This window comes from Biomphalaria glabrata, chromosome 7 (assembly GCF_947242115.1).
Source record: "Biomphalaria glabrata chromosome 7, xgBioGlab47.1, whole genome shotgun sequence".
Lineage (NCBI taxonomy): Eukaryota > Metazoa > Mollusca > Gastropoda > Planorbidae > Biomphalaria > Biomphalaria glabrata.
The window spans coordinates 6,165,136-6,189,276 of NC_074717.1; the positions used below are offsets into that span (position 1 = coordinate 6,165,136).

General features: G+C 35.3%; 1 protein-coding gene across 4 annotated transcripts in view; it reads right to left on the bottom strand.

The window, feature by feature from the left end:
- Positions 1–3,393: 3,393 nt before the first annotated feature.
- The window catches only part of LOC106053581 (1,25-dihydroxyvitamin D(3) 24-hydroxylase, mitochondrial-like), a 156,286-nt gene continuing 135,538 nt past the window's right edge, over positions 3,394–24,141 (bottom strand). For all 4 annotated transcript variants that reach the window (XM_056035129.1, XM_056035131.1, XM_013209163.2 and 1 more), the window contains 8 exons: positions 19,871–20,061; positions 13,431–13,627; positions 13,087–13,287; positions 12,271–12,443; positions 11,524–11,766; positions 10,755–10,914; positions 9,963–10,006; positions 3,394–9,506 (listed from right to left, as the gene is read on the bottom strand). In XM_056035129.1, the coding sequence (XP_055891104.1) occupies positions 9,396–9,506; positions 9,963–10,006; positions 10,755–10,914; positions 11,524–11,766; positions 12,271–12,443; positions 13,087–13,287; positions 13,431–13,627; positions 19,871–20,061 (1,320 nt within the window). In that variant the 3' untranslated portion in view covers positions 3,394–9,395. The remainder of the gene's footprint in view (positions 9,507–9,962; positions 10,007–10,754; positions 10,915–11,523; positions 11,767–12,270; positions 12,444–13,086; positions 13,288–13,430; positions 13,628–19,870; positions 20,062–24,141) is intronic.

Sequence of the window (24,141 nt, forward strand, 5' to 3'; positions counted from 1 at the left end):
CAAGTCTTTGCGCATGCGTCGATTGTTAAGGAAAAAACAACAACTATTTGTCTGCGTAATAATATATATATATGTATATATATATATATATATATATATATATATATATGTAGATGTAATGTACATAAAATGGGGAGTTTATTTAAAACTTGTGATAACTATGCATATTTTAAACATTTGCCTTGACCTTACACTCAACCAGACGGTCCATTTCCGTTAGTATGTTAAAAAAAAAAGCCCACCTCTCAAGGGGTCGGGAGAAAGGGAAAAAAAACAACAAGGAAAATAAATAAAAACAATGATCTTGACCAGATAGCGGTTGAAACCGGCCAGGTGTGTGTGTCTGCTGAGGCAGACGATGGTCTTAGTACGTGTCGGTGAAAGACGAGCACCGGTTGAACTTTGCATGTGAACAATCGGAAAGCAGCGTCTTCTCCACTTCTGCTGTCGACTTGTGAACTTTCCTCACATATGAGTTGTTCCCATAATTTTCTTGTGTCATTTTTAATCTCCCTTTTTTTAAAATGTGATATATTTAAGGGGTGGAAATGAATGTGAATAATAATTGCATCATTAATTTTAATGGGAAGATTCTGGAAGGTTCTGTATTCAAACACGCGCTGTCACTTTATTTTTTTTTTCGCTGTCTCCTTTTATTTCTGTCGTTATACAAGCCTGTTTTTGTTCTCTTTCATGCCTCTCTCTCTCTCTCTCTCTCTCTCTTTCTAACTCACTCTTCTTTCACACTGTCTTAGTTCTCTTGAGTTCGCGAATAGCCTTGGAGTTTATCTAGCCTGTCCACTTTTTAAAAAAAAGGTATAGGCCAAACAGAGGCGGATGGCTAGATTTAAATGAGATAGGGTTACATTTTTTTTTTTAGTTTTTCATGTTTCTGATGTTCCTTCAGAATTTTGAAAATTTGCATATAGCCCGAAATTTCCACAGGACGACGGGGTATGGCAGCGGGAAGGGTTTGAACCCGGGACCATCGACCGACAGACCTAAGCACATACCACACGACCAGGCAACCTTTTTCTCGAAAAAATAATAGAAAAATATACAACCAACAAAACTAACAACAAAGTTTTTTTTTTATTCATATTTTAACTTTTCGTTTAAAGACACTGCAGCATTAATAGACTACTACATTTTATTTTGTGGCAAAAGTTTCAAACTTAAGTCAGTCAAGGAAAAAAAATATTTTAAAACAACAAAATATTTAAAAATACTTTTAAAAAAAAGAAGCTTATATAAGGGAAAGTACTACACATTTACAGCAATAATATATCTAAATACTGTACGATTATTTCCTTTTTGTATATAAAAAAAATTAATTATCAGTAATTAATTTAATTACCACTAATTAATTAATTTTCTGGTTAATTTTTTGATTGATTCGTGTTTAGTTAGGGACCATGAACGATTGCGCAAAGTTTCAACTTGACCAGAGAATGGATAGGAGAAATAACGTGTACAAAATGTGTACCAGACAGACGGAGTATCTCTATGGTGTGACAGTGGCATAGTAGGCCTAGAACTATGGTTGTCTATTAGAAATGTATAGTCTCTATTTCGGTGTATATCCGCTTGAATAATTTCACAAACAATGACATTCGCACTGTTATAACTTATAACTGTTAGTCTAACTGTGCAATACGAATTGATAACAAACCAAAATGTTTGCGAGGGAAGCTATATTTAGAACATCTATTGAACACGTCACACATACGGTGTTGCACAGTGGGACACTGGAATTGGGTGGTGACTACAAGGTGAGCACAATTCTGTATTTCTAAACACTGGGCTTAGTGAGCCAACATCCAAGAGTAGCCAGGGGTATTTGAATTTGTGGAGCTGCAACATTGTTCCTGTTAACATGGTTTATAATTATTTAGCCAGTTGTAGGCCTAAACAAATAGTAATATGTTGCCATCGCTTACCGCTTCTTCTGTCTGGATAGACAATGTAGGTCTCGGTTGGGATTCCCAGGTTTAACTGTTGCCTCTCACGTGATTTTACTTGCTAGTCAGAAGCACCCGAGTTTACTCTTTGGTGCTCATTCCTTTGGAATAAGAAATCAGTTTTACAAAGCTTATGTCTACTTCTATCTACTGACTCTGTCTGGTAAAAAGTTTGAACATGTTTTTTCTCCCACTTCCCAATCTCGGATTAAGTTGAAATATGCGTAATTATTCGTAGTCAATGACAATACACGAACCAATTTAAAAAATTAACCAATTAGTTAATCAATTAGTCCTAAGTAATTAATTTTCTTTTATATAGCGCGGTCTGAAAGGAGAACTTTTACTTACTTTTATATAGAAGAAATGGAGCTAAACCCTGCCATGGCAGTCATTAGCGGTTCTTTTCCTTAGATAGGCTTTTTTTAAATTGCTTGTTGTTCTTGCGGAAGTACCTCGTGGTTTTATCTCGACATTACCAGAAAGATCCAAATCAATAGTATGCATTACATCTGGTACTTAACTCTTTCTCTCCTAACTGACGATACCAGCGTTGATTCCACCAGACTGTGGTAATTAATTACGGAGAGAAATAGTTAAGAGAGGTAGACAACTCAATAGTCCACACTGTGTCAGTATGTCACGTCTTGCACGATACTAGACATGTAGTCATTAGAGAAAGTACTGGTTCGTATTCGGCTACAGGCCATTCCTCATAGGGGACAATGAAACATTCAAACGTACTGTTTCACGTGCTTCAAGGAATAGTCTCAGCATGATACTCTTTATCTTATAAAATACAGACGTAACTTCAAAAAAGATGATTACACCCTACCTGTCCCTACTCATCACCAAAGGGGTTGCTGTTGCGGTAACTACTCAATCGCAGAATTTGCAAAGACAAAAAAAAAAAACTTTGGGGGAATACTCCTGATTTTTCCTGAAGATTGACTTTTGAGGCGTTAGTATCGCAAGTGGTGCGGGGGGTTGCATTTATTTGTATTGCTTGGCCCGAAGTTTGTGGTTTGATAGGCGCCAGATTTTCATTCCTTAGCCCAGTGGCTTAGCTAGGAATTTCATTTAGGGGCCTGGGGGCTTGACCTCTTTAGGGGCCCTGCATTTTGATATTCGACATTATGACATGAAATAATGGAGTAAAATTTAATATTTAATGTAGAAAAAAAAATCGAACTCATTTTGGGCTTTCCTTAAGTGGGGGCCCCGGAGGGGATTTTCAAATTCTCTCCACCCTCATAGCTACGCCACTGCCTTAGCCTGTCAGAAAGAGCAGATTCACCGGGCCAAGTACCAAGCAGGTCAGTAGCTGGACATAGAGAATATTTCAGAATTACACCATGTACAATCTAGGCATGCATTTTTTAAGTTGTGAGTCTGAAATGAATCCACAATAAAAGAAACACAAACAAATAGAGTTAGTTCATTTGAGCGTTTGTTTATTTGTACTTATGTTAACGTAGACGTTAGGAGGGACAATATATATATATAAATATTAAATCTATTTAAAACTAATCCACAGATTTCGTCGTCTGCTAGGCCTGTACAGCCGTCTCATATCTTGTAATAATTATAGTTATATAGATCAGTGCGTTCCAAACCTGCTATATTCACGGATTAGCTCTGAGTAAAAGAAAATGAACCAAAAGACAACGGAAGTTCAGAAAAAAATCCGCGGCTATGTCCTGATCAACACATTTATGAAGTTACACACACACACACACACACGCACAAATCTTACTAGCCTGTTGGCCTGTGTTTATATCTATAATATATATAGGTATATATTCTCTGTACATTATAATGGACATTAGTGAAATAATACTGATAAATACATGACAAGTCTTGAGTTAACATATACTGCATTATGGACTATACAGTTATAAAGTAATCAATTGAATAAATTGGTGATATTTTTAAGAAAGAAATGAAAAGAAAAATTTTGTAAGATATTTTTAAACACCAGAATTGGTATGTAGAAATATAATTTGAACTATATATATAGTATAAATAAAATTTGATGACAAATGACATTTGGTAAGAACTCTGGCACTTTTATAGAAAGATTTAACTATAACCTTTGAACTAAAGATATTAGAGGGGCAACAGTTTTGATTATGAAAGAAAAAAGGAGATATTAATTAAAATACTACATTTAAATTTGGAATTTATTAGGCCAGATCTATGTTTAGTGTTACTATCTTGGCCAGTGCTATGTTCAAGGTTGCTATCTAGGCCAGTGCTATGCTCAATGGTGCTATCTAGGCCAGTGCTAAGTTTATCATTACTTTCTAAACCAGTGCTATGTGAATGTAACTATCTTGATATGCATGGCATATGTTTAAGTCTGATTTAAAATCAAACGTTTATCTATAGGTGCAAGGTACTTCTTTTAAAAAATATATATGGACTTGGTGTACAGGTTTATTGTCTGACATGTGAAATATTTCATTGTAGGGCAAGGTCGCTCAAAAGTATGGTGAAAACAAAACAAACAAAAAAATTTGCATTTTTTTGTTACACTAGGCAGAATGCACTTAATGTTCTTTGGTTAAGATTAGGCGCAATCAATGATTGTTACATTAAAAAATGAAAAAAAAAAAGTTTGTTTATAGGCTGCTTGGTTTCATACAACACTAACATATGTTTAAAAAAAATACACTGACATATGTAACAATATATACTAACATGTGCAAAAATACAGCTATCTTTAGAAAATGTTTCATTTGTTTTATTTATGATAATGATTTTAAAAAAGTAAATTTGGCCCAATGTAAAACTGTAGATTCTGGATAAGGGAGGGGGGATAGAGAAACTTAAAAATAGCTGGATATTTCAAAGTACTTCAGATATTTGGGTTATTCAATCTTTACTTTCGCTATCGATTTACTGATATAATTTTTCTGAAAATGCCAAATAAATATTTGAGTATTTCATCATTGTATAAAAAAAATGTTATATTATTTGTAGAAAGAAATAGAAAAAAAGAAAAACTAAAATGAACTACAAGACATGTGCAACATGTGCATCAATATTTAACAGCTATCTTCAAGTTTACTATTTATATATTCAATGCATTGTTGTTTTTTTCATTTTAAAGCTAGGATCAAGAACTAAGTCAATATAAAATACTTTCTAAACTAAAGAGTAATTTCTTGTTAAACAATTAACAGAAAAAGAAAAATTCATTTGGCTTACTTTATAGAGATTTAGACATCAAAAAAATATAACACGACTCTAGTTAACAAAAAAATAATAATTACAGACATTTTAAACTAGGAAGAAAACAGCTATCTTGTCAGCATTTTAAAGTGCTAAATCAGGAAATGATAATCTATAGTTTGTCTACATTCTTATTAAATATTAAAACACAGTTATAGTTGAACACTGTACTTATCTAAGTTGAATACCGATGTGGTACTTAGTTGACTACATCATATGTTTGAACCCAAATTGTGAAATATTGAGGTAGAATATCAATTGTATTTCTATACACTTGGTAAAAATCAAACAGTTTGTACTCATTATAAAACAAACAAAACAATGCATTATGTAATTACAATACAATGAACAAACTCTTGTCAATAATAAATTAATTTTGCAGGATATCAAAATAAACAAAAGATACAAACATATTTACATTTTGTACATTTAATTACATAAATGATTAGTTACCATTGCTTTTGAATTCCAGAGCTATTAATGTTTGCCAGATTAAAAAATTAATAATTTATAAAATTTACTTTTTTAAAATAATCATTATTTTTATTAAGTAAAAATTCTAGCTTAGCCTAAAAAATGTACTGTTTGGAGTATTTTGTAACATATACATTGGAGTGCAGTGGTAGTCCAACTGGTGGGGAAAATTAAAGCAAGCTCAGTCACCTTTTTTTTAATATCATTACTCATATAAAATTAAATAAAGCATTTATGCAGAGGTTCATGTTGCGAGGAGCCTAGCTTAAAATCTGACCTTCCCTTAGTGACTGTGTGCTTTTTTTCCGAACTGATGCCTTAAGAGATGCATTTTAGACTTATCGTAAAGTAGACCTTCTGTAATATGTTTATAGTTCAATTTTACCTTTTAATAACTCTGATGTTATAAAATTAATATATTAATGAAGCTGGCTAGATGATAAATAAGAAATAAATAAATAATATTCACAGTTTCACAAATATATATATATAAAACTTTCAAGCAACAACCTAAAACATATTTGATTTTTCTATCAACATTTTAGCTTAAAAAAAATTTTTTTTTGGTCTTAAAATAATCACTTATGTAAAGCAATGTATAATGTTTATGAAAAAAAATAAATGCATCCAATTTCATTTGACATAGCACCAACATTTTCAAACATTAAAACATGTTTTTTTTTTTATTGAAACAGAAATTTAAAAAAACAAGCTTTAAAGACTTCTTTTAAAAAAAAAATTAACTACTATTTCCAGATCAAATTGACATTGGTGCAAGAAAATACAAAATGCATCAGTAGACCACAAACACAAAGTTAGTATATTTCTGCAAGTGCATAACTTTTGAATAGTTCACAGAAAAAACTTTGAATGGCTAGCCAGTGCTGGATTAAGGCTGTTTGATGTCTAAGAAATAAAAAAAATTTTCTCCATCCCCTTCTTTTGGTTGTTAAATGTTAACTGAACAGAAACCCAGTTTAAACAGCAAAACATGACATGCAACAATAATTTGAAATACAACTCATACATGACTAATTTAGGAAGGAAAAAGCTAGTTTGTCTGCATTTTTCAAGTGTTAAAACAAGAAAATACAAATATGACTAATTCAGGAAGAAAAAAGCTAGTTTGTCTGCATTTTTCAAGAGAATCACAAACATGACTCATTCAGGAAGAAAAAAGCTTAGTTTGTCTGCATTTTTCAAGAGAATTACAAATATGACTAATTCAGGAAGAAAAAAGCTAGTTTGTCTGCATTTTTCAAGAGAATCACAAACATGACTCATTCAGGAAGAAAAAAGCTTAGTTTGTCTGCATTTTTCAAGAGAATTACAAATATGACTAATTCAGGAAGAAAAAAGCTTAGTTTGTCTGCATTTTTCAAGTGCTAAAACAAGAGAATGCTCATGGTTTAGATTATAATATCATTTGATTGCAGACATTTTAAAAAGTACAAAAGTTTCTAGAATAAGTTATCTAATAAAGGCATGAACAGAATAAAAAAGTGTATGAAAAATGATTTGATAATATCTGGGCTATAGTTCCATACCTTTCATGCTACTGTGATGCTTTATATACTATATACAATAGTTTTGGGTTTAAATCCTGCAGCTTTTATCCCATAACAAGAGGTTTGATGTTTTTAATATAATAATTTTCTTAATTAGTAGGAATGGCTTTGCACAACTGAGAAAACTTGTACAAGTTACAAGGTAAATTCATTTATGATAAACTTGACTAATGCTTGATAACTGGTAAACATACAGTTAATTGATTAATTATTTCAATTAATCTAATGCACAATTTTGGCCTACCTATGCTTCACACCTTCACAAAATAATGAATAAAAAACAACTTTTTAGTTGTTGTTTTTATGGCATAGAATAAAGAACTAATCAGAAAACATAAAATATTTTTTATTATAATGATAACAAAATGTGCTTCCCCCCCCCCCTACATAATTTTCATAACTTAATTTAGCTTGTCTCGAAATAATACATCTTTAATTTTATTATACTTGGCATTTGTAAACCAGATTTTCTAACTTTGAAACACATATTTATTTTTCGATATAAACAAAAACTTTTTAGACAGGAAAATTCCATTAAAAAAAAACAACAACACAAAAAACAGCAGTTTTCCACATATGATAATAGATGTTTAAAGATTGTTATATCAACTTTAAGTCATAACTAATTTCAAAATTATGGGAAAAATAAATTGTACATTAATTAATGTTTGCAATCTTCAGCTCAATATTGGTGAAATATGTGGCTACATCAAAAAGTAAATCCAGCACTGTGGCTAGCCATTCCAAAACAACAGCATCAACAACAAGCAAGACACAATTTTATGTTTTGTTTTGTTATAATTTAGTGCATAAGTTTTTAATTGAAGATTGCACATGTTCCTTCACTTGACTATATACAAACAGTTGATACATTGAAATGTACACCCTGAATACAGAAAAAAATAATACACAAAAGGAGGAGTGAAACTTATTTTTCAACCGCCACTGGTCAGACTGAATGGTCATGAAACCAAAGCAATGGCTGCTAATTTCATTTATTCACTAATATACAAGGTCATCAATACTAACAGAAACAGATTTTCCTTTTTTTTTTAAAAAAAAAAATTATAACAGTAAAATTAACACGCACAAAAAATCAGAACATTTGAACAAACTATTTACACAATTGATAAAGCTTCATAGTAAAACTAGGTTATTTGTTGTACTGTTAATATAGATTCACAATTCATGCGCGAATCTTGTTGAAAAGTTAACACAAGTCATTATAACATAGCACTAACAAGTAAGAAACATTTTACACAAATAAAATGAATGTGAACAATAGTAATCTTATAACTTTTTAAATTCTTTTTTTTCTGAATGTACTAGATCTAGCAGGTTCTAAAGTTTCTTTAGAATTCATAAGTTAACACAACCTCATAAAATGGTTATATTTTTCTTACTTGCCTCTATATGATTTTCTGAATTTTATTTTTCTCTGCATGTTTAATCATTGCTTCATTTTTTTCTTGTTGTATCTTATCTTTAATTTATGACATACTAGGAATAACAAAACCTTAAAGTAAAATATATATAATATACCAACTAGCCATTACTACACATATATGACTAAGACATATAGATGTGTGCTTGGCCACTTGACAGTGAGTTCAAATCCCAATAGACTAGGAATTATTTAATTTCACATTTTACTTGAGCTGTCCTTGCTAGTTGTGTAAAAGGGTTGTTGGAAATGTTTTCCCAAACACCACTACCCCAAGTCTATAAAAAGGAGACCACACTGTGCACGATAAAGTAGCATGTTTTATAATAATAGTTTAGTTAAATTATTTACCTCATTCATCGCAAAGGACAAAAATATTTATTCTATTTAACAGATGGCTGGGTAGGCCAATGAAATAATGTATGACCATGCCACTGAGTCTTCCAGAAAGGTATCTCATTTTAAAGTGTATTAAGTATACATTAAAAAAAAACACAACTTCTTAAACATTTGTTTTGTTATTGCAGAAACAAAACTACTGATTGCTTGTTTGCAGACCTGGAGATCTCTTGAATATTTCTTTCCAAGGTATTTTTTTTCTATCAAAGTCTTTGTTTGTTCATAGTTCAGTGACAACATAGAGTACTTGGCCATTGAAGTAATACATAATCTGACTAAAATGAGACATCACTTTAATTGTCTAGCTTTTATTTATCTCTCTACAAACATGACTGGGAGTTCAGGCCCAGGTGTAAACTGTGTTCGGACAGATGGCTTGATATCAAATTTATCACTCTTCTTCAACCAATATCTCTGCAATATCTGAAGAAGAAAAAAAAACAATGAGGGTCAAATTTTATCATCAAGAAAGTAATATTTTTCTAAGTTTTTACGTGGCTCTGTTTAACACTACAGGCCTAAGATAATTGGAGGCCCTAGGCGAAGTGAATTTGTTGGCACCAAATGAAATAGAAAAATACAAAATAAAACAGCAAAAAAAATATAAAATTGCAAAATTTATTTAAAACCTAGTGTACTCCAACAATGACATAGGTCACAAGTTTTGCTATTTCTTCACTCAGAAGATTGTTTTGAGTACTATGCAAGGCCCCCACCAATTGGAGGCCCTAGGCAGCTGACTAGTTTGCCTATGCCTAGGGCTGACTATGAGCACTAAACATGAACAGTAGAGGAAGAATACATTTAAGTTTGGATTGTAATAGGCTGGGAATTTTGATATACGATTTAAGGTAATAAGATAGTATAAGATAGACTCACCTGTATTGTAGCTAAATAGATTTGACTTTCAGCTATTCTTCGACCTGTAGATGATGATACAAAGATTGATTTATTACAATAACGAAACTTTTTTATAATACAAACTTGGTTCCTTTATTCTATAAGAATAAATTATCATTGGCTAAATTAAACCTAAAATCTATATGTTCCCAAAACATCTAATGCAATATTAATCTCAACACCCTGCACATTCATCTAAGTATATCAATGGTTTAGGCCTAATTTTTTTCCAGACAGTTATTGTTTAAAATACCATAAGTATTTTTGTTATGTTGATCATTTAATAAGAAGTTTTTAAAATCTATTTACAAGTTTCTAATTCAAATTAAGTTTTATCATATATAGATCAGCGGTTCTCAACCTTTTTAGCTCCTTGTACAACTTTTCACTAGGAGGCGACCCCAACCATAAAAAAATTGTTGTAATAGGTCTACGTAAAATGATTTAGCTAATGTTATAAAATGGTTCTCAAAATGTATATAACTAATATCAATTGTGTTAATTTATTCGTTAGAAACGTATCATATTTATTTAGTGTAAAATATGCTTGTTACAACACATAAGAAACAAAAACAAACAAAAAATTCTGATAAAGAACTGCCCCCCCACCCCAGTTTTCTGATGGTCTTAGGCTACTCCTGGCAAACGGTTATTCGACCCCCATAGGGATCGTGACCCACAAGTTGAGAACCCCTGATATACAAGGAAAAAAAAGTAAATTATGAATAATGCCATGTTATGTTTTAAGTTATGCTTAGGAATAAGACTTACCAACACAACTTCTGGTACCAAAACCAAATGGTACAAAGGAGAAAGGAGATGGAGCGACTTCTTCTTCCCCTCTCATCCACCTATCAGGTCTGAACTCATCGGGGTCAGGGAAGATATTTTCATCATGTGACATCACATAAACATTCAACATTAAGATCGTCTGCCCAAAAGAAATAAGTAAAACAGGTATATAATACCAGAAATAAAAACTCATTCATAATAATTAATATATAGATTTATGTTCTAGTAGGTCTAAACTTAATTTAAAAATGAGGCAATCAGTCTCTGTTAACTCTTTCTCTCCTAATTGATGATACCATCATTGATTTGACCCTATCAAATTAAATTATCGTTTGATTGTATAAACTTTACTTTGTTTTATATAAAAAGAGCATGTAATCCCCTTTAATCCTATACCAAATAAAACATTTTCTGATAACAAAAGAGAAATGTATTCAATTTTAATGATACTTAATCATAACAGGGTAAAAAAAATACTAATGAGAAAATGAAGAATTCCAAAGGAATGTGGAAACTAATTACGGAGAGAAAGAGTAAACTAGAGCTCTGTTAATTACGTAATTGTATTCTATTTACAATGCCAAGTTTAGACTTGAAAAGGCCCTAAGCTATTTGTGCTATGGAACCTTTCTCTGTCCAGATATTATATCACAGTGCTAAATTTTTCTTGAGTAAGCCTATTCTATGCTTTAGCTTATTTTGCTTACAGTGAAATCTGGCCCAGTCTGTTAGCAGTGCCAATACTTACATCTTTGGGTATAAAGTAGCCACCAATGGTCATGTCTTCTGTTGTTGTCCTAGCATTCATGGGAATAGGTGGGAAAAGCCTCAATGTTTCCTTGACACAGGCTTTCAGGTAGGACATGTTCTGCAAATCTGAGCTGCCAGGTTGTCTTTTCCCCAGCACATTGTCAATCTCTGCAATAAGCTTTGTTTGTATGTGCTCATTTTTGGCCAACAAATAGAACAGGAATGCCAGAGAATTGGCTGTCTGAAAGCCAAAAATAAAATTTAATAAATACAATTTAGCAATAAACAAAACAAAAAAGCCTACTTTATATTAGATAACAACAATTTTTTTATATCTTCATAATGGTTATATAAGGAACCATTACATAGTAAAGATGGTTAATGCCTTTAGTACGAGTGAATTTATGGTTCAGCAATAAATATTTTGTACCAATATTTGATTATGCATGCAGTAAGAATACCATACAATCAATATTAATTGCAGAAAAATAAATTCACAATGTACTGAAATTTAAGGAAAAATAGATAAAGAAAAGATGGATCAGCATAGAAATAGAAAGCAAGATTAAGAAAAAGATGAATTGGCATAGAAAAAGACCAAGAAAAGTTTTTCTAGTCTTTGCTGGCCATATTTGAGTGCTTTAAAATATCTATTTAGGCCTAATAGAGTTGTTTTATATATATTCATTTAACTTTACATATACAAATTGAAATACTTGAAAAGAAAGTCCGTAATTTAACTCACCGTGTCAATGCCACCCATAAATATCTCAATGATGTTATCAACTATTTCATTTCTGGACAACTGGTGCGTGGAGACGACATATTTCATAAAGTCTACATGCTCCCCTTCAACTGTTTCTCCGGACTCTAGTTCTTTGCTCACTTCGTCGATACGTTGATTAATGAGGTCAGCAGCTGTAGAAGGCATCAAGAATACATCATGAAGAATTCAAAAACAAGCAAATTTTACAAATCCTTTAAAAAAAAAAAAAAAAAGCTTATCTAAAGGGGAATAACTGTGTTAACAATTATTTAAGGGGACTAAACTCAACAAATTTAGTCATATCTGTGAATACTGCAGTATTAGTTTCCCTTGTTGCTATTGAACAAGATAATGAATTACAAGTAATTAATTGTCTTATTGGTTACTTTTGTATTATTATTGATTCATGTCTTGTCTATGTCAATGAATAATTCTGTGAAGTTTCAGCTTGATCCAAGAATGGGTAAGGGAGAAATAACGTGTACACACTTTTTAATAGGCAGAGTTTATATAAGCTTTGTAAAAAAAAAAAATCTGTTAAAACCCATCCTAGAGTCTATATCTAGATCTTAGAGTCTAGATTTAATACAAATATGAAGCTAAGGGCTGAAAAAAAATGAATAACGCACAGGTCGTGACAGGTCTATAGTCTCTAGTAATTATAGAGATAAGGTCAGCATAAGGGACCAAATTTTTAATGAGCGACAATGTCGACAATGTCAATGGTGAATTAAATAAATATAGCGAAATACGGGAGAGCCCTAGTCAGGGCTGAAAGCACTGAAGAAAATTTACCAAAGTCGTATATTTTATCCCAAGACTGCACATGTTCTTTCCAGGGGCGTGTCCTCAAGAGTTTGTGGAGGTTGGCGTAGACCATAAGCTGATGACCCGTCAAGAACATGGTAGCTATGGACTGGATGAAGTTGTTGACTTTCTCTGACACCTCTCTATCAAGGCATCCGATTCGTTTGTTTAGCATTATATACAAAATGGCTGCAGAAAGAAGCACAAAATTAACATAGAACATATGCCATAAAAAAAACTAAGAAAAATTGTCACATGTATAGATCTAGGCCTACTTGCTTATTTCTAAAGAGTGTCTCTTTCTATTTCTAGATTTTAAAACCCATACTTACTTTCCATTGTGAATTTATTGAGTTCGTTCAGCAGCCTTGGCACAAGATGGGTCCCCCCTTTCTCATCCTTCAGATATCCGATTCTGTCCACTAGGTCAACGCACACCTGATTCATACCTTCCACATAATCGCTCACAGCTTTGGGGCGCAGTTTTGTGGCCAGGGCGCTCCTGCTCCTCCTCCAGTATTCCTTGTCACTAAAATAAACATAATCATTAATTAACATCTAAAAATATTTTTTAAAGCTACTCAATTTTACAGACCATAGCAGAAACAAGGGAATTAACCTAGTCTTAAACGTGACGTTAAGGGGAAAAAAAAAATATAATTATTAATTAAACCGATGGAACCACGATTAAAAACATCCTCCAATGAGCTCACTGCTAACTGAGCCATATTTTCGGATCGAGGCTCAAACCCAAGAAAAATCAAATTAAAACAACCCAGATATTGTCAATGTTGCACGGACTAAACCTTTTATTGCTGGACGATATGGTAAGCGATATGGTGGTTCTACAAACTTTACTCACAATCCTTACGGAATTATGTGAGGGACCCCATGTAGATCTACATTTCTTTCAGATTGTTACTTAGACTTAGACTCAGGTCCCCCCTCCGTTCGGTGCATTGGGCGGCAAGCTGTCTCCATAAAGATCTCTCATTGGCAATGTCTGAAGCCTCCTCCCATCTGGTCACATTCTGGAGTCCACTGTTCTGAGGTCCTCCATGAAGGTGTGGCGCCATGTTATACGAGGACGTTCCTGTTTGCGCTTTCCTCGTATTGGCTTCCATGTCATCGCAACTCTTGGTATGTGTAGTTCATTTTGTCGTAGAACATGTCCCGCAAACCTCATGCGACGCTCTGTCACAACCTCACTAAGTGTTCGACTCCCAGTTCAGCAAAGGATTTCCTTGTTTAAGACCCGTGTAACTGACTCCCAAAATCCGTCTCAGACATTTTTGTTGAGCCACATTTAGTCGCTGCAGAACGAACTCAATAAATTCACAATGGAAAGTAAGAAATGGAAAATGGCTTCCTAGCAACCTTCTTCGTGATGACGTGTTCACACAATTCAAGACTGTCCAAAAGCTGGGTTTTTTTTAGCTTCGTTCAGATTGTACTTTGAAAAAAACAAAAAAACTGCTGCCTCCCCGGAAATAAATCAATGAAGAATCTATGTCTTTTGCCACTATTCGTTAAATAGTGAATACGCCCTCGTAAAGTTACCATTATGTCCGAGACTGCAGACGAAAACAACATATCTTTAGAAGCTCAAAACCCCAGATTTTGGACAGCCTTGAATTATGTGAACACGTCATATCGAAGAAGGTTGCTATAAAACCACGAGTTAGTGTGTGTGTGTGTTGAAGCTCAGTTCCAGAAGATATGAATTGAATTCTTCATTAATATGACATTGCAGAAAGCTGGGTATGTTCACAATCTAGGTCAATGCCCGCAGGCAGTGGCGTAGTTAGGGATTTGAGGCCCGAGGGGTTTGGCCTCTTTAGAGACCCTGCATTTTGATATTCGACATTATGCCTTGAGATGATGGCTTAATATTTAATGTAAACACAAATTTTGGACACTCATTTGGGGGCACCCGGGGGGGGGGTGGATTTTCTAATTTGGACCACCATCCTCCCCCACCCTAGCTACGCCACTGCCTGCAGGACAGATGACCACAACGTCAGTAAGGAGATCATATCCTCAGTCAGAGGGACGTCTGGTAACCCTACTCATGAATGCTCCTTTCGTGATAAGCTAACCCCCCCCTCCCCCAAACTTCTGCTAGTATGTCTACACAGTGTGCAGAAGGTTTCAAACTCAGAGCCGAAACTCTCAAAGTTGGCATGTGAATTTGAGCACTTAGTGCATTAGGGCCTCAACAGGTTTTGATGCTTGTATAAAATAGCTAGATCTAGGTTTATATACTTGAGGAAAATCGGTGTCAGGCTAAATGAATGGGCCATAAACTTATGCCGTGAGCTGAGAACTTTGACCTTGCGATGTTTATATGCAAGTGTTCATCCACTTAAACCGACTCTCACCCACGTGCAGCGCACAGGTGAACTTCTGACATTCCAAAAATGCCACCTACTGACCCCCCCCCCCCAACACACACACTTTTTTTTTTCTTTCTTCCCTTATTTTTTCCCCTCTCTTAGCCATCTTCATTTCTGATGACGTACTGTTCCTTATCTTTCATATGCACCACCCGCCCCACGAACTATTGGTGGACAGACTGTTTGATAGTAGCGTATCGTGCGCATGCTGGTGTATGGTCTATTGATGCATTGCTGTACCACCTTTAGGGCCTTACAGTCTTATTGCAGGGAGTAGATGATGGAGAGTGAACAGACGAGAGGGGAGGATTGAAATGAAGAGGATGAGGAGACAGGGAGGAGACTCAAAAGAGCAAACGACAAAAAAAAATGTGTCCAGTAATGGAGTAGATGAGAGACAGACTATAGAAAGTGAAAGAAAGTATGGGAAAAGAGACTAAGAAAAAAGAAAGAGATTGAGAGAAAGAGATTGAGAGAAAGAGATTGAGAGAAAGAGATTGAGAGAAAGAGATTGAGAGAAAGAGAATGAGAGAAAGAGATTGAGAGAAAGAGATTGAGAGAAAGAGAATGAGAGAAAGAATGAGAGAAAGAGATTGAGAGAAAGAGAATGAGAGAAAGAGATCGAAAGAAAAAGATTGAGAGAAAGAGATCGAAAGAAAAAGATTGAGAGAAAGAGATCGAAAGAAAAAGATTGAGAGAATGAGAGAAAGAGTTTGAGAGAAATAGATTGAGAGAAAGAGATCGAGAGAAGGAGATTGAGAGAATGAGAGAAAGAGTTTGAGAGAAATAGATTGAGAGAAAGAGATTGAGAGAATGAGAGAAAGAGAATAAGAAAAAGAGAATGAGAATGAGAGAAAGAGAATGAGAGAAAGAGTTTGAGAGAAATAGATTGAGAGAAAGAGATTGAGAGAACGAGATCGAGAGAAAGAGATCGAGAGAAGGAGATTGAGAGAATGAGAGAAAGAGAATAAGAAAATGAGAATGAGAGAAAGAGAATGAGGGAAAGAGAATGAGAGAAAGAGAATGAGAGAAAGAGAATAAGAAAATGAGAATGAGAGAAAGAGAATGAGGGAAAGAGAATGAGAGAAAGAGAATGAAAGAAAGAGATTGAGAGAAAAGAGAAAGATATTGAGAGAAATAGATTGAGAGAAAAGAGAATGAAAGAAATAGATTGAGAGAAAAGAGAATGAGAGAAAGAGAAAGACTAAAAAAGCGCCATAGACTGATAATCAGAAAAAGGCCAAGAAGCAGACAAATAGAGATTGAAAGAAAGATATAGTGAAAGAGAGATAGACAGAGAAAACGAGAGAGAGAGAAAGAGTGGAACTAACATGATTGAAGAAAATAATTCCTTTTGTTTATTTTAGAGTATAACAGCTTTGACTGTGCAACATCCCTCTATTCAATAGACGATCTAGATATAGATAAAGATTAAAGACCAAAGATTGGTAGACAGACTGAGGCATATTGGAGACACGACACAATATTACAGAGCTTTGTGAAACTATAAGAAAAAAAACATCGCCAATAGAATGTTATATTTGATTCAAACACGTTAAACAAATGTCACAGCGTTAATTGAAGCGTCACGCTTCTGTCGCCCTGTACCATTGACAAGTTTCAGTAGTTTTAAAAGGAAACTTAAATGACTCGAAGGCTATGGTTTTAGAAAGAGACTTATTGGTCAGTAACTATCTAAAGCAACACTGTATGGTCCCTACGCGGGTCTCGTGGTCAGTGGTACATCGCTAAGTCCCTTGATGTTAACGGTCGTTAGCTATTTCTAGCATGTTGCTGGTAGACCACTAAATCGCTGTATGTGTATTGTATTTTACTTTGTAAAACTTGAAATAGCTTGAATAACTTCTTTTTGAACAAAACTAAATATAGACAAATTCAACTTAAGATGAAATCAACTTTTATTTTAAACAAATCTAACTCACAATAAAAACACGTCTTTACACTCTGGCTTTCTGGAGTCGTCTGGCGTAATTACGACAGAGCCGCTTATCTTGCATCATTTTACAAAACAAAAAAATTCACGCTCTCTTTCTTCATGCTTAACAATTATCTCCCTTTCTTCATCATCTTGGAAACCAAACACACACACTACATAACATCTTTAAGTCAAAACCACATTAATGCCTAGATTCCGTGCGGTATTTGGAACTTTTAAATGCGGCCACCCAGTTCTGGTGGTCGTTGTGCTGGCCAACTGACCCCCATGTTAACCAAATCAACCAATGACATTTACATCATCTGCCCCAGAGAACGACATATCTATCTAAAGGGGAAGCATATTAATATTAGAGTGAATATAATCCATATAAACTTAGATCCAATCATTGATTAGTTGGAAATACTAGATTTAGATCTAATTGCTTTGTCACGAAGACGAATCATACAAAACTTTACTAGGTCATGGACATTTCAGTTTGACGTACGTACGCCCGTAAAGCCAAATGTTGACACGGATGCAGGGCCGGATTTAGAGTTACGGAAGACCCGGGGCAACAACGGAATGGAGGCCCCTAATTATTTTCCGAATCAAAAGAAAAAAAAAATCCGTCAAAATTATTGCCAACAAATAAAATCCTTTCAACAAAGAATGTGGTAAGTTGTTAAAGTCAAATAAAATTTAATATAAAATTCAATTGGCGAGCTTTTTTTTCGACGAAAAGTCGATTTCTCTGAAACGGACCTCCCGCAGTAAATCCATTTCCATACTAAGTTAGCTTCGATAGCAGGCTTTGTCTCCTGGTCTGTAAGTGCCTATTCCTTATCATGAGATAGCCTAGCCTCTAAACATCAAAATGTTTACTTTGTACTTTGTACTCACTCAATGTAAAACAGATTACCATTTTAAAGGTTAACCATGACAGTGTTGCCAAATGAATGATTTAAAATATTGTAGGTAACATGAGAAAAAAAAATGTTCCCATAAAAAAAAATCCTAAAAGTTGCTGGCCCGTCGAAATATGTGTTAAACCTCTTTTGTGGAGGCCCCTGGGCTGTAGCCCCACCTGTCCGGCCTTAAATCCGGCCCTGCACACACGACTTAGTCAACATTCACAGGATTATCCCCTTGTTGAGATTTCGTAAGTGATTCCCTCAAATAAATTAATTCACCTGTGCATCCCTTCCCTGAGATACGCCCCTCCCACTCTTGTCTCTTGCTACTGGAAAGATAGCGTTCAGCAAAATAATGTTATCGTCCATAAAATCTATCAAGAAGATGCCCCATTAAAAAACCCAGTTCTGTGTAATCTGATACTATTAGCGCGGGAAACGGAAATAGTAAAATGATAAATGAAATAAATCATTCTTTCCTACTAGATCAAAGTCTCGCTTAACCCCACATAAACATAGATGGGCCTTGATTGGAGAACACGCCTTCCCCATTGGCTGCATATAAATTATGAGAAAGTCGATGCGCTGACGTCACTTACATCTGCGACAGGACGGATTGCACTTTTAGGAACAAAAAATCAATCATATGCCGAAAAGATGACCTCCCTAGTCTCATTCAGTCGCATAAGTTTGGCAATAATTACGAATCATAAAGATTGCATAATGATTCGTTTTATGGAGGTGTCAAAGACATATGATTTTCTTGGACATAGAAGATGAAGGCCTCAGATGTAGGTCAAAGGGTAACAAAACGAGGTTGTGGGAACTGACACGACCAGCCAGTAGCCTGAATGAAAGATGTCACCCAACGATGATTATGGATGAAACCTATGGCAAAACGCATGTAGGATTAAGATGACTTTAAAAAAAAAAACAGGGCTTAAGACAAAAGCATGTCTAGGACAAGGACACATAGGACACGAAAAATTAAAGACGATTGTGGGATAATGAAAACTAGGACCACTTGGGGGTCTACATAATTATAATTCATGGAAATATATATATATCCTATAGTTCGTCCATCGTGGTTCGATGATGACCACTTTTGTCATTCAGGGGGCTGGAAATAGGAAATTAGAACAAATGGATTTAATAAAGAAGGGCAGTTAGGAAAACTCGGAGTAATAAGGGCACATGCTGGGCATAAAGGCAGGAGGCGCAGTGGCTGAGCGGTAAAGCGCTTGGCTTCCGAACCGAAGGGGTCCGGGTTCAAATCCTGGTGAAGACTAGGATTTTTATTTGGGGATCTTTGGGCGCCTCTGAGTCCACCCAGCTCTAATGGGAACCTGACAATAGCTGGGGAAAAGTAAAGGCGGTTGGTCGTTGTGCTGGCCACATAACACCCTCGTTAAGCGTAGGCCAAAGAAACAGGTGATCTTTACATCATCTGCCCTACAGACCACAAGGTTTCAAAGGGAAACTTTACTTTACTTTACTGGGCATAAAGACACACGTAGGGCACTCACCTGGTCATAAGTCCTCCCTGCCTATTCCTCAGAGTGTTGTACAGCACCCAAGACTCGTAAGGGGGCCTGGACGGGTATTTCCCCTCTTTCCTGAGGATCTCCTCCAGCAAGGCAGGGTCGGCGACAGCCACATTGTGCCTCGGGCCAAACTGCTCGCGGAATATTTTCCCAAACTGTCGGTGTCGGCGACGCTGGAAAAGAAAAACACAAAAGCACATTAATGAAAAACTTCCAACCCTAAAATGAACATAAACTACAAATAAAGTCTATAAAGAAATATTCAGATATACGGAGTATTTTAAAAAGTATGCCCTACTAAAGAAGAGACATGAGGAGACAGTTCCACAATGACATCACCATTATTATTATTATGTTAGAAAAGAACGAGTATTCATTTCTGGCATTGTCAGGGTCGAAACAAAATTCAATATAGTCTCTTTATCAGTTTCCACTGAGGAATTTTCTGGTGATGTGGCAGGTCTGCAGCGAATAAACCATATGAGCCGTTGATGAGTTTGTGTTGCATAAGCAAACTCAATTTGAGTAATGTCATCACAATAACCGTCATATTACTTTAGAATAATTTTAATTAATCTGTACGTAAAAGTTAATAAATAAGCAAATAAATAATTGTATTCCATTGTAAACATTTTTTTCTTGATAACAAAACATTGTATTTTCAGTACTCGCTGATTCGTCTGAGAAACTTCGCCAGCTAAGAGCACAGCAAATGTTATAAGCAAATATTTCCAAAGCCAAAAGAGGGCAGGGGAGATGACTCCGCTATATCAACAGACACAAAACGAGAGAGTTATTCTCCCCTAGTCAATCTTGGGCAGGCGGGTCAAGTATGTGTTCAGTGGACAGCAAACAATTGAACCCAAATTTCGCCTCAATTGATTTTGGCGTTAAACGGTTCTAAAATAAAAACCATAATAATGATAATAATCTTCCTATGTCGTCTGTTCACTGCTTGACTCCACAACATTTACACTTTTTCTCTCTCACACTGACTCACACAGGCCGTCAACGGACTATAACTTACAATACAATTCTATCATTGGTATATACACCACACTGGTAGGCCTACATAAGGTGATAATTATATATAAAGCTTATGTTTAATCCCAGAACTCCCATGAGGCCCATATCTCCGCTTTCGGTTATTTTTTTTTTTCGTTTGAATGTGCATGTTCATGTAGTTAAAACCGATTACGAAAGTAGGTCAACGCATTTAGATCTAATTTAAAATCTTTCTTGTTAATTTATAAAGAATGCTCTTCAACCAATACACTTACTTCTGCATTTTAAGCAAACAGAGTTACCGCCCTTTGCTAAAAGTACATTTAGAGTCGAATTTACAGCAATGAATTTCCAAGGCTCCCAGCAGCTTCAAATAGAGGCCTCCGCAAAGTAATTGAAAATACTTAACAGTTTCAAACAGTTTTCTGTTTAAATATTCATACTAAATGTTTAAAAAGAATGGAAATCATATTAAAATGGACACGTATTCTTACGTAGGCTATTATTACTCTTACATTAATTAAGTGCATTTTTTATGAAGCTTTTAGAAGACGATTAGAACCGCCACAAATATCCTGGCCAGAGCCTCCACTCACCTACATCCAATCGTGATTACAATAAAGCATATCAATAAGGAAGGTAAGTAATAGAGTGAAAAGACACCTTTTTTAACGACCACGGTTTGAGACCCATCGACCTAATTTGATAGTAATGTCTCTTTTTTTCTTTCTTTCAATACCTCGCTAGTAACTAGGGAAGAGAAATATTTGCCTTTATACTAGGGTGCCATAATACACTCCACCCCGACCGCATGGCGCCCTGGTCTGTTGACACTGATTCGCGAGTGCAGTGATACGGCTGGGTGGAACAGAGAAGCTGGGAAAAGAAAACGTTTTGAGAATGCAGGCATGACAGAAGATGAAGAGCAGACGTGAACGCCGCGGAGAAATAGTCCCGTAGACAAATAGTCCCTGCGTAGACAGAATCTAAGGAGCTAGGAGGACACAGTGATGGTTACCATGATTCACAGTGATGAAAAAGATAAAGGAAATTAATTTCCGCGGACAAACTCCAATTCACCACTGGATCAATCAGTGCTGGCCTTGAATAATCGGATGCCCTAGTCGAAGTAAATTCGGTGTCCCCCAAATAAAATGGAAAAACAAAAATTTAGGAGCGAAAAAAACCTCAAATTACGCAATTTATTCAAAACCTAGTGTACTCAAATTATAACATTGAAAACAAGTTTCGCTATATCTTCCTGTGCGAGGTTAACATCAATTGCAGACGTTAGGCGGTTGTCAAGTTTGCCTATGCCTAAGGCCGGCTCTGGACCAATAACAACCTCTCCCAAGATCCTATGTTTTTAACCAGCGAAATTGTCAAAAGTAATTGATTTTATATTTGATTGAAGAAATTTGAAATGTTGGATGTTTTCATGGTATGAAAAAAAGAAATGTTAACGTCTACGGTGGATCTGCAGTTACCCAAAAACTGGTGTTCAGCAGCGAGCTGTGAAACCAGACCTCGATTGAGGAATGTGGCCGAAAATGTTGACCCGTCCTCCAAGCGTCCACCGTTTCATGTCTATTTTAACATTGAACTGATATGTTTAGGCTCTTGATAAATTTAAACTTTCTGTTATTTGTTTGCCTCTTAAGAATCCAACGAAACCCTCGTGGCTAGAATATAACAGGTCTAGGCATGTCTTGGGTACGTTTTCATGTTCCTTTAGAATGAGAACAAGCAAAATAATAGAAAAAAAAACTTAATAGAAAACAAAGCTTATATAAGGGAAAGAACCGCACAGTTACTGTTCATAGCTCTTAATACTCCATTTCTATATAGAACAAAATTAAATTAACACTAATTAATTAACTAATTGGCCAATTTTCTTTTTATTGATTCATGTATTGTCTTCAACAATGAATATTTGTGCAAAAGTTTCAACTTGAGCCGAGAATAGGAAGTGGGAGAAATAATCCGTACAAGATTTGTACCAGAAAGACATACTTGTAAGTTGATATAAGCTTGTACTTAGCTTTATTAAGCTAGAACGTCACATGAGTTGACGAAAAATAATAGCAATGTCTTCGAATATGAAGATTAAGAGATGAGTGCAGTGTTTCACATACGGTTACACAAACCCAGTTTCGACCTGTATATTTTGCCAAATCTAATGCGGGCAAATCCGTTGTCCGCTAGGGTCTACTTAAGAAAGATATTCAGACAATATCACTACATGTTGTGGACACATTCTCAACACATTACACAAACATAAACAAGTATCAACGATTTCACCACACGCTTCAAAAAAAAAAAAAGATTCTTACGCCCTGGTCCTAACTTCCTGAAAGGAATGGCGGAGCACAGGGGTTCGAACAACAGACCATAGTGACGACAGTTCGAACGAGACCAACTGTTATAGAAGGCCTGAACACAACGTCACAGCAAGCTATTGGTCTAAACTGCCCACAGGTTGTCACGTTGCAGGTCAGTGTTGAGGCCTTATTTAACGAATGGTCTAGGTTCGAAGCGCATACCACCCTGGCAGACAATCGTTCTCACACAAAAAAAAAAAAAACACCGTAAGAAAGTCTAATGTAAGTAAGTATAGTTCCTTGCGATCTATAGGGAAGATGATGTTAAAGTTTATATAACCAAAGGTTAACGAGGGTGTCACGTGGCCAGGACAAAGACCAACCGCCTTTTTTTTGTTCCTCAACTAATGATATAGAATTGGGTGGACTCAGGGGCGTCCTAAAGATCCATCTGCTTAAAAATCCCAGTCTTCAACGAGATTCGAACCCGGGTCCCATCTGCTTGGAAGCCAAGCGCTTTACCTTTCCGCCACCACGCCCCGCGAAAAAGTTAGTCTGACATTCATAAAATTGTGCCGTGAAACGGAAAGGCTTGAGAGCCGTCGATCTTACTTGCTGGCCCCCCTTGTACGGACTCTCCAGTTGTGATAAAAGTATGCTGAGATAATGAAGAGAGAGAAGAGACTGACGAACCGATAAAGCGACATGCCGGCGAATCAAAGCGAGTGCTTCACGTCGACATCAGTCAGCGCATAGCACTTCTGACGGGCCATTACGAAACATGCTTTTTAGAAAGATAACATCTAAATAGCCCTGCGATAAATAGGCGACCGTCTTAGACGAGCTATGATAAGATTTACAAACATACATACAAATATAAGTAAAAATAGAAGGCACTTTGAAAAATAAAAAAAAAGTAAAATGCAC